Source organism: Danio aesculapii, chromosome 13 (genome assembly GCF_903798145.1).
Source record: "Danio aesculapii chromosome 13, fDanAes4.1, whole genome shotgun sequence".
Classification (NCBI taxonomy): Eukaryota; Metazoa; Chordata; class Actinopteri; order Cypriniformes; family Danionidae; genus Danio; species Danio aesculapii.
This window is the reverse complement of record NC_079447.1, coordinates 18,588,637-18,608,416: the sequence shown is the minus strand read 5'-3', so window position 1 is coordinate 18,608,416 and position 19,780 is coordinate 18,588,637. Positions and strand designations below refer to the sequence as shown.

At 35.3% G+C, this 19,780-nt stretch overlaps 1 protein-coding gene across 1 annotated transcript in view; it reads right to left on the bottom strand.

Moving 5' to 3' along the window:
* The window catches only part of sptlc3 (serine palmitoyltransferase, long chain base subunit 3), a 51,701-nt gene extending 35,475 nt beyond the window's left edge, over positions 1-16,226 (bottom strand). Inside the window, exons 1-5 of the mRNA XM_056471155.1 lie at positions 15,765-16,226; positions 15,027-15,221; positions 13,293-13,447; positions 12,625-12,773; positions 448-572 (exon numbers count right to left, since the gene is read on the bottom strand). Of these exons, the coding sequence (XP_056327130.1) occupies positions 448-572; positions 12,625-12,773; positions 13,293-13,447; positions 15,027-15,221; positions 15,765-15,875 (735 nt within the window). The 5' untranslated portion in view covers positions 15,876-16,226. The remainder of the gene's footprint in view (positions 1-447; positions 573-12,624; positions 12,774-13,292; positions 13,448-15,026; positions 15,222-15,764) is intronic.
* Between the last annotated feature and the right edge of the window lie 3,554 nt (positions 16,227-19,780).

The window sequence follows — 19,780 nt, the reverse complement described above, 5'->3', positions numbered from 1 at the left end:
ACCGATCCCTCAAGGCTGCAGCATCATAAAGACTTTCCATGAGTAAAAACATCCCCCACTGCATTTTTCTGGCACCTCAAGACAGTCCTTCAGCCCTTTGAATCTCCTCCAGATCCTCAGGTCTTCTCATCAGAGCTGGTTTTGACGACCACATCATTGAGCCAAGCATAAACAAACCCTAATGAGATGCCCTAAACAAACGTTGTCACTTCTAACTATGCTCGTTTATCAGATTGCACATTATTTTTTAACAAGGGTTTGTTTAATGTGCTGGTTCGTTGGCTTATTCAGTGGTGCATGAAAAACTGTTTATGGTGGCAATTAATAGCAGACACCCAGAGATAACAGATTAATAGCACAATGCTGAGCTCAATTCAACAGATAAAACTGAATGATTTAAGACGGATGTAAAGAGGCACCATTGAGGATTAACTATTAAATGCTGACCTTTCCGACTAGAGCTGGAATGTTCATGGAATTGGTTGCGAAACCCATTCCAAACGCCATGGCAGACTCCACACCCAAGAAGTCAGCCACAAGTTGCTCAAGTTCCTCGTGAATGCTGAAGTTACCTATAAAGAGATAAAGAAATATATCAGTATGGTAGTTTTACCAAAATGACTCACCTTTTTGTTTCATTTTACAGTAAAAGGGAACAGGAAATGCGACAGAACAGACTTGAGAATTGGAACCTACATGAGTATTGCAGTTCAACATGTTACACGCTTGCAAGAAATCAAATTAGAGTTGATTTGGACCTAACAATACAGTGAATTCCTCCATTGACAAAGCAAATCTCACACTTGGAATACTATTTACAGTGTATTCAAAGATATACAGTTGGAGTCAAAATTATTAGACCTCCTGTGTTTTTTTTTTTCAAATATTTCCCAAATAATGTTTAACAGAGCAAGGAATTTTTCACAGTATTTGCTATATTATTTTTTTCTTCAAGAGAAAGTCTTATTTGTTTTATTTTGGCTAGAATAAAAGCAATTTAATTTTTTTTTAACAATTTTAATGTCAATATTATTTGCCCCTTTAAGAAATATACTTTCGATAGTCTACAGAACAAACCACTGTTATACAATTACTTGCATAATTACCCTAACTTGCCTGTTTAACCTAATTAATCTAGGCAAGTCTTTACATTGCACTTTAAGCTGAATACTAGTATCTTGAAAAATATCTAGTAAAATGTTATTTACTGTCATCATGGCAAAGATAAAAGAAATCAGTTATTAGAAATTTGTTATTAAAACTATTATGTTTAGAAATGTGGTAAAAAAATCTTTCTGTTAAACAGAAATTGAGAAAAAATATACTAGGGAACAAGTATTTAAAAAGGGCTCATAATTCTGACTAAATTCTGATAAAATTGTATATGTATCTAGTATGGGCATTTTCTGAGATTAAACCCATGATTGTTAAGATACTACAACTACACAACTCCCACTAAAGATGCTATTTAATATAAATCTACAGTAGATATACCTAGGCATAGCTGAATAATAAGAGTTCAGTACATGGAAATAGCAATACGCTAAGCATCAAACACTATTGTTTCCTTGTTCTCATATGAATCCCAAGAGTGTAAAATCACAGTGAAAATCAGATCAATCGAGAAAATAAATAAATAAATAAAATTCACAGACTGCTACATGCAATCATTGAATAGGATTATCACTTATATGCACGCATCTGATGGTGTATGAATCCCAATGTTTCCTAATGGGATTATAATAGCTACGTTTCTATCCACCTATTTTTATGCGCATTAAAAAAAAAAAAAAAAAAAAACTATCTGTTGATGGAAACGCCAAGATGCACATAAGTTTTGCAAATACGTATGCGCAAAATGGAGTAGGATAAACCTTTTATTCGATAAGAAAAGATTCGCATAAACTATGATGAAAACACTTTTACCGAACAAATTCCAGCATGCACATTAAAAAAAAGAGTTATGTGATTTTGTTATAAGACAACATGTGATGATAAAAATGTGTGTGTATGGACAAACCAGCACACTGAGCATACTGTAAAACATCTGAAATGTTGTTTTGATCATTCTAAAATGCCTTAACTATTTCAGTATAAGTGTTATTATATTATTAATGACCTCCAGAATCAAGAGCATCTGTGCTCCACGTCTGCTATTTGATTGACACAACGTCTCCTACTGCAGCAAATTCCATTTTTACTTTTGATATTTGGCGCCAGCTTATCAGAAAGTGATGATTTTGTTCTCTTTGACTACTTGGATGGAAATGCTGCTTTATTGGCACACCTTTTATGCGATATTTCAGTTTCGCGCATACATTTAATTTGAATCTTTGAATGAAAACATAGCTAATGATAATTTCCCCCCTTATATTTTAAGTTTAAGCTTATAGCTTATCTATGTGGGGCTCTTGTTTTGAAAACGGGAGAGGCAGGATAACTAAAGCAAAAAAATAAAGGTACTTAATAATAGAACTCAATAATATTCATGACAATTTCAATTATGCTCAAACTCAAGCTTTTGATTCTAGGGATATATTTTGAGTTAATAAGGAGCATAAAACCATTTCTGGAGAATTTACAAACTAAGCCAAATACCTATGTAGATATCACAAAACAATTTAACTTATTGAATCAACGCACTACATGGCATCTTTAAATTAATAAAATCTAAGGCCACAATTCTCAAAATTGTAAAAAAACAAAAAACAAATAAAAAAGCAGGAAGTGTTCATTAGAGGTATTCTGATAGGACAAAATAATAACAGTAGTCCTCTGTCTACTCTATGAATGTAAAGTTGCTTGGGGGTAAATACCTGGTACTCCGACACCTGGTAAATATTTGACCAAATCTTTGCCTTCCACATCAACCATTAACAGAAATCATAGATGTACGTTTGAAAAATTCATCAGAACAGATTATTTTCTGGCCAGAATCGTGTGTTTTAAGGCTTTAGAGGAAATTACTTCAGAATTTCATGCCTGTCTTCCACTTTTCCAGACAGCACCAGCAAAAAGGAAACAAATGAGATCTGTCAGAACATGTAAGGTGAAAAGGTATTAATAACTCAGAAGGTGCCTTCAGAGACTGAAGACATAACTGCAGAGATGACGTTTGCCATACTGTAAATGTTAAGACAAACATCTGATACTGTCTGATAAAAATGTGACCTCATTGGTTAAATATAGATTGATCTATAGATATGTTCCATAAGCATCTTTAGTGTTTTATTGTCACGGCTGAATGATTACATTTCCCATTTGAAGACCTGATTAAATAGTGCTTAAAGTTAGGACATTTAGTATCTAAATAGAAATAGACAGTTAACCAAAACTTTTTTTTTATTAATAATAAATGAAATTCTTTTGAAGAACACAAAAGAATATAGTTAATGAATGTTGGAACATAAGAATATTCATACATATTTGGGATATGACTCTAAACTTGTGTTAAAACTCCCTTTGAAATGGACACACCTATGATGTTACTCAACTGGAATTTGAAATGGAATGCTAGGAAGATGGATTTATTTAATGAGTCATAGAATGCTTCTAGAAATGTTTCAAGTTTATTGAGGATTCCTGCACATTTCAAACACATTTCCAAAAATAATATTATGATTAGACCTAAATTACAGCAATTTTCTTCCTTTTTTAAAATTCTTTTTATTGGTTTTAATTAACTTCCAATAAAATGGAATGCATTAAAACATCTAATAGAATTCTAATAAAATGTCTCCAGATGTACTTTTTTAAAATATATTTTTATTGAACCTTTTTAGTGCAAAAACATGTCAGAAAATGACATTGAGTAAAAAGATAATATCCATCATACATGTAATTTGAATTCTGACCCCCCACATGAAAATGTATAATAAAATAATAATAAATCTAATTAAATTGTAATTAAATAAACTAATAATAATAAAATATTAAATATAATAATAATAATAATGCCATAAAATACTAAATTATATTACAAAAAGGCATATTACATTTCTTTTGTCCAGGCTGAGTCTAACAGACAAGCTTTTAGTCTTAGACACTTAGAGGTTCCTAGATAATCAAAAAAAGGGTCCTTTGTCCGAAAAAATAGAAAAGGTGTGCCCTTCATAGCTGTGGAGAAAGCATTAAGTGGAATTATGTTGCAGACTACAAGCAGCCATTATCCAAATGTACATTTAAATCATGTACAATCTTTTCTTAATGCAAATACCATAGAAATATAGACATTTATAAGTTTAACCTGCCATAAAGATATACCCATCTGAATATGCATGCCTGGTTCACATTATTTCCTGTCCCACAAACCCTTCTTTATCCATCATGGAGGCAAAAGATCATAAAGGTCTGACTGCAGGAAATATTTAATAACCTTAAGCAAGAAAATCTTGCTAAATAGATTTCTAACAGTCAATAGAGCATGTACAAAACTCAGTGTTAGGCTGTGAGAAAACGCCTCTTCTTTTACATGATTCCCACAGAGAGCTTTGTGCTCTAAAACACCATTGATCACTCTGGACCTCCGATCATTCCCTCTCACAGCAGCAGCTGAAGCGTGATGTGTTTGATTAAACCTGAACCAGCCCAGCCAGCTTCACTGCACTTCAGCATGATAACTGAGAAGTTCGTTCTATACAGAGAAAACCCATAAGGGTCTTGACTTCTAACTGGGAGATTGTAGTAGTCTAATGAAGTGAGAGATATTAGTGATGCTCATAAAGAACTCATTCACCTACTGGGATAGTATACATAATGAGAACACGTTCATAAACCAGCTAGTTCAAAACATCTCAACCTGATTTGATTTAAATGAATGCCAATGGCACTGAGAACAGTTAAATGTACATTCAGTGCCCAATACAAATTAAAGGGATAATTCACCCATTTGCCATCATTTGTTCACCCTTTATTTGTTTGTTTCTTCTGATGCACATAAATTACGTTATTTTGAAAAATGTGGGAAACTTATAACTATTGACTTACATCGTATTTGTTTATCCCACTATGGATATCAATGGTTACAGGTTTTCAGATTTCTTCAAAATATTTTCTATTGTGTTCAAAAACTCAAACAGGCTTGGAACCACTTGCGGATGTGTAAATAGTGAGTACATTTTTGGGAACTATCCCTATAAACTCAATCAACATTATTATGACCAAACTAAATGGATGAAATTGTTAGTAAAAAGTTAAAAACCATGTTGGTACCTTATAATTCTTTGCAACATGATTACTTGTGCTAGTAATCATGCTTAAAACTCAAAATTGACTGAAAGTTAATTCTACTCATTTGAAAAGTGTTTTGAACTCAGAGTTGAATTTAATGAGTTAATAAAAATACCTCATTACTTCAACTTAAAGGGAGTAAGTTCACAGTATTTATATAGACTATTTTTTCAACTCAAATGGTTTGTTACAATCGGTTTCCTTAATCGGTTTAAATTGCCTTAACTTACTGGGTTTTACAGTACTCAGTTGGTTTGAGTTCTCTTCATTTATTGGGTTTTACTGTGCTCAAATTGCTTCTTTTACTCAAATAGATTAAGTTCACAGGACTCATTAGGATTAGTTTTTGAACTTAAATGGTTTGTTGCAATCGGTTTCCTCAAATAGTTTGAGTTACCTTACCTTTTTGGGTTATACAGTGCAGCAACACCAAAATAAACACAGTTTATATTTGGGTATACTCAAAATAAATATTGAGTATTCTTCAGTTGTGTCTGAGCTCAAAAAATTGATAAAAACTGATGAGCCATTATGTAAAAAGGCATGATTCTGTGCACATGAGGTGGCTATGGTAAAATAAATGTAAAATAAATACCACTAGGGTTAACTATTCACTTCTGTCAGTTAAATCCAGACACCTTTACTCTAAAAAGGGAAACAAGGTCTTGTGCTTTTTACATTAGCCTATGGATCATGTTGGTATTAGTGGTGTAGTGATAAACGCATATAGATGTTCTGTAAAAAAGAAGTCCATCCTCATCCATGCACAATGGTACAGCAGGAAAGGGACAAATGTCATGAAATGCCTCATTTCCACTGAGCATTACGATTCAGTTTAAAACAGTACAGTTCAAGCACACACAAATAAAGTGAGAAAGCAGCTCCACTCGTGCTTTCAATGCATTTTGAGATTCCTTTATAAACAACAAGAGGACATACAGCAGATTCTGTTCATGCTTTTAGAAATCTTGGAATGTGTTTGCTGTCACAAGAAGATGACTAGGCTTGTTTGAGTTTAGGTTGACCATAGTTCATTGCTGTGTGATGTCACTGTATCACTGTATTATGAAGATGTCATGTCTCGGTTGTGTTTTTAAAAATGGTGCTTCCAATGTTTTGATGATTCTCTGTACACCAATAGCTTTCAGCTGTGAGTCTAGCTCTAGCTACAGTTCTGTTGTGCTATGTACCCAAAGGGTGGCAATAAAGTGTAAGCGTATAGATAGCCTTTAGTAACATTGATAGTGGAAAACGGACATAAATGCATACCGTATTGTATTGTACCAAACCTTACCACTCTTGGAAACAGACCAAAAATTACAGCCAGTGTAAAATACAACATTAGCCATAAATATTGCCCCAAATTTATAGACCATTTTAATGCGGTCTTGTCATTAGCCCATGAACAGTTCTTGTTTGTTATTAAACTATTTCATAACTGTAACAAGAAGCAATTCAATCATAACTTAATATTAAAACAGATATCATGGCATTATTTCTCAATATGTGGCTCTTTTTTGGATTCTCAGAAGCTGTAGAAATTAAAAATGTAAAACAGGAAATGCGTTGGGACCATTGCTTTTGTTTACATCGCTCAAAATGGTCTATAAATCCATCTGACCCAAAATATGATTGATATCTGTCCAACTGTCAATCTAGGACAAATGATTGTCAATCTGACCATAGCAGCGGTCAGTAAAAGTCGTTGATATGGTAAACTCTATACATCAGTGGTCACAGGTATCATAAATCCCATCATAAAACATATCAGAAAAACCCTCAAATGTTAGTCACTGTGTGACATCCTTATAAATTAATGATTAATTATTTTGAGACATGGTGTTTTATTACTACTTTAACCATAGACATGCTCTAAAACTTGCTAGCAACAAGGTAATTCATAGGTAAAAAATATACTAACAATATACTGCTTGTATTGTGATAAGCAGCATTAAAACCATAAGATTTTTTTTTAAAACCTTAAGAAACCACACAAAACACTATAGCAGCAACGTTTTGAAAACCTTCACAAACCTTAGCTTTTTTTCTCTCCACTTCAAAATAAACTTAAACTTAAATAAACTTTCTCTCCACTTAAACTTCAAGCTTACAAAGCTTTTTCAAGCATTCATGCAAGGCTTTCTCAAGGCAACATTAAAGTTTACCCCATGTTCCCAACAAACTCATCTAGTTTTTTAATTTTTTATGTCCAATAAAGACAAAAAAAGTCACAATCAGAAATTTGAATGCAGCTCAGTGAAAAATTCTGCTTTATGAGCTGCTCAAGTACCCTCTGGAGGAAGACAACTTTTGTCTAGGAAACTAATGTAGCAAATAGCATTTGCCACCCACTGGTTGTACAATTACTACATCAAAATGGTGAAACATTTAGCTCTTGTAAAAGTAAATGTGACACCTAAATGGCCCATTGTTGTCACCTCCTCCATCCTCCATAAGTACCACGTGCTTCTGTGATATAAATGTTTGACAACTGTAACCTAATGTTAAACCTATAATCTCTTGGTATGTTTGAATGGTCCATTGTGACTGTAAACACACGCATACACACACACACACACACACACACACACACACACACACACACACACATACACACACACTATAATGAATACTAAAGATACAGGGACACTCCTACAGGCAGAATTTCTGTAAATGATTGATGCAGAAGTCTTAAAACCTGTCACCAAAACAAACACAGAGCTTATTGATCTTGCAGTTGGAACAAAAAAGAGCTGTGTCGGTGGCCGTAAAGTTATAGTTAAAATACCATTACCCAACATCACATAGCTTATCTGTAAAATAGTAATCTAAAATAACCTAGAAGATACAATAAAAATTTGAATTTAAATTAGACCAAGAAATGTATTTATTTTATTCTTATTTTATCCAATTTAGTGTTACAAAGTTCATATATTTACTTTTTAATAATATATATATACTTCATATTTTTTATTTAAGAAGAAATTAGAATTTACAAATTAGGAATTACTAGTTTTAGTTACACTCTCCGGCCACTTTATTAGGTACAAGTTACTAATATCGAGTTGGTGCCCCTTTTGCCTCCAGAACTGCCGTAATCCTTCGTGACAGATTCAACAAGGTACTGGAAACGTTCCTCAGAAATTTTAGTCCATATTGGCATGATAGCATCATTCAGCTGCTGCAGATTTGTTGGTTGCACATTCATGATGCAAATCTCTTGTTCCACCACATCCCAAAGGTGCTCTATTAGATTGAGATCTGGGGAGTGTGGAGGCCATTTGAGTGCAATGAGATGTTTTGCGCTTTATGACATGCCGCGTTATCCTGCTGGAAGTAGCCATCAGAAGATGGGTCACTGTGGTCATAAAGGGATGGACATGGTCAGCAAAAATACTCAGGTAGGCTGTGGCATTGACATGCTCAATTGGTACTAATGGGCCCAAATTGTGCCGAGAAAATATCCCCCAAACCATTACACCACTACCGCCGCCAGCCTGAACAAGGCTTGTATGATGAATCTATGTATGATGAATCTATGATGTTGATGCCAAATATTGACCCTAGCATACGAATGTCAGAAATCGAGACTCATCAGACCAGGCAACGTTTTTCCAATCTTCTACTGTCCAATTTTGGTGAGCCTGTGCGAATTGTAGCCTCAATAGTCTTCAGGAGTGGCATCCAGTGTGGTCTTCTGCTGCTGTAACCTATCCGCCTCAAGGTTTGATGTGTTGTGCATTTAGAGATGCTCTTTTGCATACCTCGGTTGTAACGAGTGGTTATTTGAGATACTGTTGACTTTCTATCAGCTTGAACCAGTCTGGCCATTCCTTCTCCTCTGACCTCTGCCATCAACAAGGCATTTGCGCCCACAGAACTGCTGTTCACTGGATATTTTCTATTTTTTTGACCAGTCTCTGTAAACCCTAGAGATGGTTGTGCATGAAATTCCCAGTAGATCAGCAGTTTCTGAAATACTCAGACCAGCCTGTCTGGCACCAACAACAATGCCATGTTCAAAGTCACTTAAATCACCTTTCTTCCCTATTCTGATGCTCTGTTTGAACTGCGGCAGATTGTCTCTACATGCCATGTGATTGGCTGATTAAATTTTTTTATTAACAAGCAGTTTTAGAGAGGTATACCTAATAAAGTGGCCGGTGAGTGTATATAAACATATATACAGCGCAGCCTGAAATTATACCCCTGGCAAATTCTTACTGGCACTTTTTGTTCAAAAAGAGTTATTAAAACCAAAATTCTTTAAGAAATTCCTATCCCATAAGCACATACATGCATCAAATTACTGTAGGAACTGCATCTTAATAAGGAGTCATGGGGTTACTTGTTATTTCTCATTTTACAGAGGGCCTGCAGAAATATATCCAAATGCAAAGACGAGCTCTGAGAGAGGCAGAAAAATAAATGAATCCCTCAAATGAATAATAAATGATTCGAAAAGGACTTTACACAAATACCCCCGTGACTCAAGATCACATGTTCTCTTTGTGTCTGCTTCTGATATCATGCAGTATTTGGATTAGATTCACCACAGTAGTGAAGTGATTGCATAGCACCGCAGATACAAGATCTCAGATGACCTACTTTACTGTGATCAAATGTCAGATGAAGCAGTCATATCATTACACGCACATTTATTGTATATGTGAAAGGAGGAGGGGGAAAAAAGTGAGATAATCAGTTGTGTGCACTTGACCCAGCTGTTCTCTCGTGATGTTTTACAGCCCTTCTGATGTCAGAACAGGTAGCAACAGTCATCCAGCAGCTAAAAAAATGTCACAAATGCAATAAACCAGAATAACCAGTTCTCAGAACATCAGTCAATCCAAAGTACTCCAAGCGGAGAGCACTAATCTCTAAACCGCCATCTTTTCACCACAACTAGGTTCCATGGAAGCCGTTTAATTATTCACCAAGCAATTTTAAAATTGCTTTAGATAGCCTGCACTCAGAAACAGCCATTTTTAAACTGATTATATATACATAGCATAAAAAAAGCATAAAATAAAAGATTGGAAATCACAATTTAAAGGGTCAAGAAACCCCCCGTCTCAGCAGGGTGTTTTCACTCCTATATAGAAATAGAAAAGTCAGGAAAGTGGATGATTCTCGCTTTGTTTAGGTGGGAGTGGTGAGTGGCGAAAGAGGAAAAGGGTTTGCATAAAAATGGGAGTTTCAGTTAGAGTATGCGCTGATTTTCAGAGACAAAACAACACACAGACGCAGGGGAGAAAGTGACTATATTTACATGGACGTTTAAACTATCCTGTCACAAAATGTGGTGAAAATCCTACATGATGGTAATTGTTTGATTAAGATGTTAACATGTTTACATTTGGAGAGCAGCATTTACAGCGGATCTTTCAGTCCATAATACTGTAGTGATATTAACGTACTGTAAACTTAGTAACTAAATCAATTTGACTAAGGTATGTCTTTAAAACCTAAGAGAGTACTGCTGATGATACTAATTAACTTTGTTTCTGAATAAACATAAACAAAGAACACTGATCACACATTTACCAAATATGTAGAGACATTCAACACGAACTGGAAACGCGTCTTTTTAAAAAGGAGACGAGTGCAAATCCGGATTTCATCATTTTCAGATGCGAAAAGCTCTCGGGGTAAAAAAAAATAAAAATTCCTTACCAACATATTTCTGTTGCGTGTTAGCGACCGCTGTAATCCACATGTGAGACCAGCTGCGCTCTCATAGTGGGGAAATGGAAACAAAACCTTCGTTGCAGCACATTTATAAACGCAACACTGATGACCCATGTCTCCAAACAATTCTTCTTCTTCCACTTGTTTTAATTACAGTTAGCAACACAATGTGGCGTCTCTCTGCCGTATGAACATTGTATTAGGTAAAAACAGTCTTCAAAGCTATCATGCATATTAATGAAGTTGCACCTCATACACAATAGAGCGCGCTGATTGGTTCAAACTAAGTCTATCTATTGAATTAATGATGAAAACTCAAAGATGTAATGTTGTACTCGCCAGTACAGACAGCCAGTCTTCATGCTGGAATTCACACAAGGATCTAATCGCCATGACGCAGCTTCAAACTTTCTTTTCAAACCAAAAGAATGAATTTGCTAGAAATAATGCAAAAACAAACAATTTTTTGTGAAATGTTTGTGTCCTAATAGTGTTTGTAGCATCATGGGTCACAGACATGACTGTCAACATCTCAAAAAAATGTGTTTTGGTGTTTCGTGACCCTTTAACTTCTGGATTTTCATTAGTGTGGTGAGCTAAACATATTTGCTCTAAACAATTGCACACAAGATTTCACCTCTTAGCCCTAATTCAAACACAGCTTTTAACCTACCATGTGACACAAAAATGGAAATATGGGGAAGATCATTATGGACATGTGGCTAATCACAACCCATGTAGAGTAATAAAGCTGTTATAGATAGTGGGAGATATGAAACATTTTAGTCAAACATCAACCTAGGCTGCACATTGAATAACAGGTTGGGCCTAACCGATTGCAACAAACCCTTTAAGTTCAAAAAACCAATCCTAATGAGTACTGTGAACTTAATCCAATTGAGTAAATTAAGCGATTTGAGCACAGTAAAACCCAATAAATAAAAAGAACTCAAACCAACTGAATACTGTAAAACTCAATAAGTTAAGGCAATTCAAACTGTTTGAGGAAACCGATTGCTACAAACTATTTGAGTAAAAAAAACTAATCTATGAGTACTGTGAACTTACTCCATTTAAGTTGAAGTAATGGGGCATTTAATTAACTCATTACCTTCAACACTGAGTTCAAAACTCTCTTCAAATGAGTGGAATTATCTTTCAGTCAATTATACACTCATTTCATTCATCTCATAAAGTTGACTGTTGGGTTTTACAGAGTACAAACTTCTGTTAGAACTGTAAAAAATCTGCTTAAACAGGTTTGATCACATATAGAAAAATGTATTTGACAGGGTTTACATTGAGTTTAACTGAACCATCATAGCTGTTAACAAAGAAAATTCTGTCATCATTTATTCAACATTAAGGTGTCCCAAACCTGTTTGTGCTTCTTTGTTCTATTAAACACAAAAGATATTTTGAAGATTATTGAAACATGTAACTATTTACTTCCATAGTATATGTTTTTCTTTTTTACTATGGATGTCAGTTGTTATAGCATTCTTCAGTATTCTTCAACAGAACAAAAAAACAAAACTGTTTTGAAACAGGTGAAGGGTGAGTAAATGATGACAGATTTTTCATTTTTGGATGAACTATGCCTTTAAACAACCTACAATGCTTGGTGAAACAGTGTTAGAAGCTATAGAGGAGCTGTTTCTGTGATTACAGTTAGTTTTGATTGTGGTGAAACCACACACATACCTAGTTCCTGTCTTGTGCTGCAGACGCCCACCCCGTATTGTCTGGTCTTCTCTGCCACAGTTTTAAGGAAGTCAACGTTGTTTTCAGCGAAACCCAGATAGTTGTAGGAGCCCATGTTTATGACGTTTTCAATGGTTCTCCCTGTTAATCTGCAGTGAAATAACACATTAACCAAGCTGTTACTAATACATACACAGTTGTAGTTCCACACTCAATGGTTGCAATATAGGAGAGCTGTGCAAAAATATAGTAAAAACATCTTAATGTTAGTTTTCTATTTATCTGATGGCAAAGCTGAGTTTTGATTATTCCTATAGTTGCATGTTCCATCAGAAATTATATTTTTAAAGTCTTTATTGTCAAATTTGATTGATTTAATACATCCCTGTCTAACACAAGTATGAATTTCTTACATAAAAAATGACTGACTATGCATTTTTAAACAATGACATATAATATCATATTTTAATATATTTCTACCCACGTGAAAAAACCAGACTAGATCAGTGTGAATGGAAAATCATACTTTGTGCTGATCTGGTCAAAATATGCATGCTTTTTCTGGTAGAGCTGGTTGACCAGTTTTGCTGGTTAAACAAGACTGTAAAGGACACCCTGTGCCAGAAACATCCCATAACATCTTATTTTAATGCAGTGCATTGATCTACCGGAAAGTCCAGTTGTAATCATCTGACACCCTTTCCATGAGGTCAAAAACCGGACCGGGAAGACTGCAAATGGGCCGATTCCAGTTGTCCCTGACTCTCATGTACAGATTTCGTTTGTAGAAGTTTTCAAAATCTTGGTAAAGGGGAACAAAGTCCTGTAATATAAGAAATCGGTTATTACATAATGACCAGCAGCACTTTTAAAACAAACTAATGTCCAGTGTTTTGTGCCTCCCTTCCACAATTTGTTCATTCATTAAAAAAGATGAGCCACAGCTGACACTAGATCAGCCGTAAAAAGACACTGTTTGCATTTGGGTAGTTACAACCGGGTGAATGTTTCAATACCATCTGCTCTGAGAGCATCAGAGTCCTATGAGACTCACCCACATCTTGTCCTTAAGTAAACTCTGCCAGAGAACACGAGGGAGGACTAAGCAGACTCTTCATTGTGTTGTCATTATTAAACCTACTTCAAACTGCTATGAATCTTATTATAGAGACAGTTAAGACAGCAGAAAATAACAAAGGTGCAACAAATGGCCATCTGACTTTTACAAGTTTTTGCCTAGGCTTTTGACTGCCAATCATAAGTTTTTTTCTGGTCACTGAGGAGATCTTTGCCCAGCGTTTCAGAGCTTGGATTCATTCTTAAGATGCCAAGAAAGCTCAAAATAAAACTGCACTCTTATTGATTCTTGTAGCCTTTTTTTCTCATTTAACACAAAGAATACACAAGAACACGCTGGTGTGTCTCAAACGGCAAAGTAGAAACCCCTGTAAAACAGGAATAGGGAGATCGGAAATGCCGTGAGATCATTTGAGGCCACATGTAAATTTTGCTCTTAAATGCTAATGGAGTGTATAAGTCTACACATCAAGCACACTCTGTGAAATATGCAGCGCTGAAGTAGAACTAGCTCTTTTCCGGTTCATATATTTATTTTCATTGGATATTGATGCTGCTATATCAGCATTCCAACACTCAAAAGTCTGTTGGACTCGATTCTTACTGACTTTTGTTTGTGCACTTTTGCAGATTAGAACTAGCTTGGAAGATGTAAATGGTGCCAATTTGGCTGCAGTGATCATGAAAAACATGGCAAGCACAAAACTGAAAATCCACAATGTGTTCGCTCATACCAATACAATGCTATTTAGTTTGCTAAAGGTGTGACTCTCTCTGAAAGCTTACTGTTTTATGATCTTGCCAACTAAACTTCAAAAAACTCAGTTTATGCCTCTGAATAACATCCAATGCACTGCCATCAGCTTTGAGTGAGAAATGCGCATAAAAGAGTCATCTTTGTGAAGGCTGCATTCTCAGTGGACAGACCGAGAGCAGAAATAATGAACTCACTCTCCACTGGGGTTTAATTGCGTCTTTAACCTCCCCAACATGACATATCATGGAGAGTTTCCATAGTGAAGAGTGAGCAAATGATGTGAAGGAAAACACTTCATGTTTGAGAATAAAATTGTCTTGCCAAATAAACATTTAAGCTGTTTAGAGACATGGTAAGTTGGTTTTTCTAATTCTAAAATAAAAAGTAAAATTTGGTAAATGGTTTACATGGGGTAAAGTTCAAAATAATAACAATAAAAATAACAGTAATAATACAAAAAAAAAAGTTTTATGAAAGTAAAAACTAGAGCAAGGCAAACCATAATAAGCCAACTTTCCTTAACATATTAGTTACTATGGGAAACTTATTAAAAGGGGTGCAAACCTACCTTCTGCTCTTCTCTCTCCTGGGCCTGATGGCACTTCTCTAACCCAACAGCTCTTAAAAAGTCCCTGAAATATCCAAACAGGATTACAATCCCATAACCCATGTATGTTAGGACTGCCACATACATGGGGGCCTCCTCGAATGAATCTTCACCCCTAACTCGAGGCTGATGAAAACCGTTTCCATTTTTCTGCACCTAAAAGGTTGACAAAACATTAATATTTAAATTTTTTTGGTAACATTTTAATGACACTGTAATTTAGTAATGAGAAATGACATTCAGACATAAACTATGAACTGAACACCCAATTTACAATTTATAAATATTTCCTAATAGCAACATTTTAATGACATTACTGGTTTGTACATTTGAGTCAGAAGACATCATGGTTTTGCATGTGGCTAATAATACAAATGATACAGCAAAAGTATGGTTATAGTGCCACCATATTCATGAACACAAACTTTTATCTCACTAACAAAACAGTAAGCATACTATAGTGATGACTCGAACCGAACTTCTGATTCTTTTGAACGAGTCATCTAAACGAACTAATTCGCTTAAATGAATCGGACCTCACAATTCAAACTCAGTATAAAAAAACTATATCAAACTTATGTAATAGAAACATAGAAGTACAACAGTAAGAATTACTTTGAGTGAACTTTAAGATAACCCGTCATTACACTGTCGTTTTTAAGAACAAAACGCTTCACTTGATGATTAAGTTTGATGTACCTTTTCATTTTTGTGATATCCATTTTTCAAAGTGTAGTTTTCCGTTTGCTTCTGGCCAGAATGAGACTTCAGCGTCCCGTTGCATGAATGAAGTTCCTCAGTTCGTATCATGTTTGCGAGGCATCAGGGATGAATTATAGCGATATTGAACTTCTCTGTCCCTCAGTTTAGATAAATGTGTGAATCCGCTGAAGTGTAATTCCCTGACGTGAGTCCACCATCCGGCTTCATGCTCAAATGACTTTGATTTGTGTAGCTACATACAACTTTGGACCAGGAAGTGTTCACGGAGATCAGAGGAGCGACGCGACGCGACTGGGCGCTGCCTTCTGACACCTTCGTTGATGATAATGAAAGAGCTCCAGTTTTTTTGTGAAGACACGCTGGAGCTGTCAAACTTGGTGTCGGTCGTTCTGAATCTTCCTCGGAATATTCTTTATAACAAATGAAAAGCAAAAGTAAAACTGCTGCAAGTGACCATGACTGACTGAGGTAGATTATAGGAAGTGTAAAAATGGGAATGATGCAATATGTGCCTTAAGGTTAGCTTACCTAACAGCATGAACATACTTCTTAAAACTGGTCTACAATTACCCTGATTTAACTGTGTTTGTGTATTTGTAAAATCTAGTAATCAAAAATGGTTTATGGATTGTGCAATGCAAGGGTCCTGAAAGGCCACCCAGAAGCAAAACACTGCAGGTGTAAAGCTTTAGTAAAGTTTGAATGCTTTTGTTGCACTGTTGTTTTCATTATCACAAGTGCTACCTGTGTCTTATTTTTGAAAATGGCATTTATAGTTTACATCTGCTATTTAAACAACTTTAATCATTTCAATAATTTCGAGGGTCACAAATAATCATTAGCATAGTCACATAATGGCATCCCTAAATAAAGCTCGGAATGTGTTTAGAGAAACTGTGATTATAAAATATACAATTACAAAAACATTTCTAACGTTTTAAATGATTTTCTTATATACATATATACACACACACACATAGACATATATATATATATATATATATATATATATATATATATATATATATATATATATATATATATATATATATATATATATATATCATCACAAAATTGAACGTTTATCTACTCACACTTCCATTTGGCTTGTCCATTCTTTATCAGGGTCACCACTGTGGAGTTACGCACCTAAATTTTCTTAAACACATTTTAATTTAAGTTGTTATATGTTATATTTAGTTTTTCAAGGTTTTTTATTCATGTTTTTCAACTTTTTTATTTTAGTAATTAGAGCAACAGTGCTCTGCGTGTGATCTGTTTTATTTCCAATAAGGTATAATGATTTAGTAAATGTATTTTTATATATTGCATTGTATTTGAAGCCTTAAAACAAATGTGACAAATGTTTTCTTCTGCATCTAAGATAAGCTTACAATCTCATTGCTGCCTTCAGCATAACTACCACTCCAACGGCATTCAGCTGAATGTGGGAAGTCTTCACCACAAAACAAGAAGTCATTGTGATGATTCCACAAATGAAGAAATTTCTCAAGCCGACTTTTCCTCCCTTGTGTCATCAAACAGGTTGTGCTCTTGACAATAATATATATGCACATATATACATATTAGGGCTGCACAATATAGTTTCAGCATTGATATCACAATGTGCAAATCCGCAATAGTCACATTGGAGGAGCTGCAATGCAGTTCAGTTTTAGTTCTGAGTGGGATTATAGTTGACCAGGGAACCACATTGTAAAGTTTGACCATAATAGAGTGAAAGTTTTTAATTTGCTTGTTTGTTTGTTTAAGGCCTATGCCTGTAAGATGTCATTTGTATTCAAACCATTTGTGTATAAGAAATTATAACATTTGTAGTTTTAACATAGATTAATTGTTTATGTTAATACAATGAAGACTTTGCACTGTTATTTATTTCCATTTGATTATTTAATTTCTGTACCTGAATACAATTAGACTCTCCAGAAAACCATAAAACTATCTTTTTGATTTATCCAGGTTTTCTGTCCAGTGAAATCCTCTTAATCAGTATACAATTATGAAGTCTTTCCAAATTGAGCTGTTCAAGTTATCTGGTCAAATTATATATTGTAGAAAAACAAACAAACGTCGCAATGTCAGTTTTTTTCCAATATCATGAAGCCATTATACATATACACTCACCGGCCACTTTATTAGGTACACCTTACTAGTACTGGGTTGGACCAACTTTTGCCATCAGAACTGCCTTAATCCGTATAGATTCAACAAGTCACTGGAATCATTCCTTACAGATTTTGGTCCATATTGACATGATAGCAATACGCAGTTGCAGCAGATTTGTTGGCTGCACATCCATGATGTGAATCTCCTGTTCCACCACATCCCAAAGGTGCTCTATTGGATTGAGACTGGGCACTGTGGAGGCCTTTTGAGAACAGTGAACTCATTGTCATGTTCAAGAATCCAGTCTAAGATGATTCACGCTTTAGCCATCAAAAGATGGGTACACTGTGGTCATAAAAGGATGGATATGGTTAGCAACAATAATCAGGTAGGCTGTGGCGTTGACATGATGCACAATTGGTACTAACCGATGTGGTCTTCTGCTGCTGTAGCCCATCCGCCTCAAGGTTCGATGTGTTGTGCATTCATAGATGCTCTTCTGAATGACTCAGTTGAAACAAGTGGTTATTTGAGTTATTGTTGTCTTATTATCAGCTCGAACCAGTCTAGCCATTCTTCTGTGGCCTCTGACATCAACAAGGCATTTGCGCATACAGGATATTTTCTCTTTTTCGGACCATTCTTTGTAAACTCTAAAGATGGTTGTGCGTGAAAATCCCAGTAGATCAGCAGTTTCTGAAATACTCAGACCAGCCCGTCTGGCACCAACAACCATGTCATGTTCAAAGTAACTTATATCACCATTCTTCCCTATTCTGATGCTTGAATTGAACTGCAGCAGATCGTCTTGACCATGTCTGCATGCCTAAATGTTCTGAGTTGCTGCCATGTGATTGGCTAAACAGAAATTTGCACTGACAAAAAGTTGGACAGTTGTACCTAATGAAGTGGCCAGTGAGTGTATGATATGTCTATGGGAGCAACAAATACCTGAGCGACTGAATGAGTGAATAATGAAGATACATCTAGATGGAAGAAAGGAAAGTAATGGAAAAGACAATATATCTTGAAGAAACAAATCTAGTGGAAGAAACAGATCTATCTAGATGGAAATGAAGAGAGAACAGGAGTGGCACCGTGTGGCACTGGTAGCTGGCAGCAGCCTGCAGCTGTCTGAACCAATGCTGGACCAAGCGTGGAACTGTCACTGCTAATTAACCACTGATCCTCCCTGTCCTGCTCTCTCCCTCTTTTTCTCTCCTCACTAAAGCCTGAATCGCTCTCTCTGTCCACCTCTATCCCCCATGAGCCTCCTAATCCTCTGCCAGAGACTTCGTGCTAAGGGAACTGCGCTAGCCTAGATCTGTCAAGCATCATTAGGTTTATTAATATTAGCACTCATTATTTATCTCATATTTGTGTGGCAGGTTTCTTTACACTCTCATTGAAGACCTCTAATGAGTCTTACAATTAGTGATGCATGAAAGGCCTTGTTGTTTAATTTATGTTTGCTACTATTTCATTGTGCAAATATTATTCAATTAGTACTGTTTTAAATAATTGCTGTTATTCTTACATTATATAAAGGCGCCATGGCCAGACTTTTCGTGTAAAAGTGTATTTTATGCATTAAGAACTGTTAAGATTTGTGAAAGTGTAAAACATTGTAACGTTACATGAGGAAATTTCCCATAAATGATATCTGACCTGTCTTGTCATGACTCATGAGTAGGCCCACATAGAATCTGACCGCGCAGAAATCCAGATTTTTAGCCCATCATTAAGTCTATTTATTTACTCGTGCAAATGTGTGTAAACTTAAATTTATTCAGTTTTTCAATTCATTTCAGTAATGTTATTAACAAACATGAAAATGTTCATATGATTTATTTACAATACAGTGC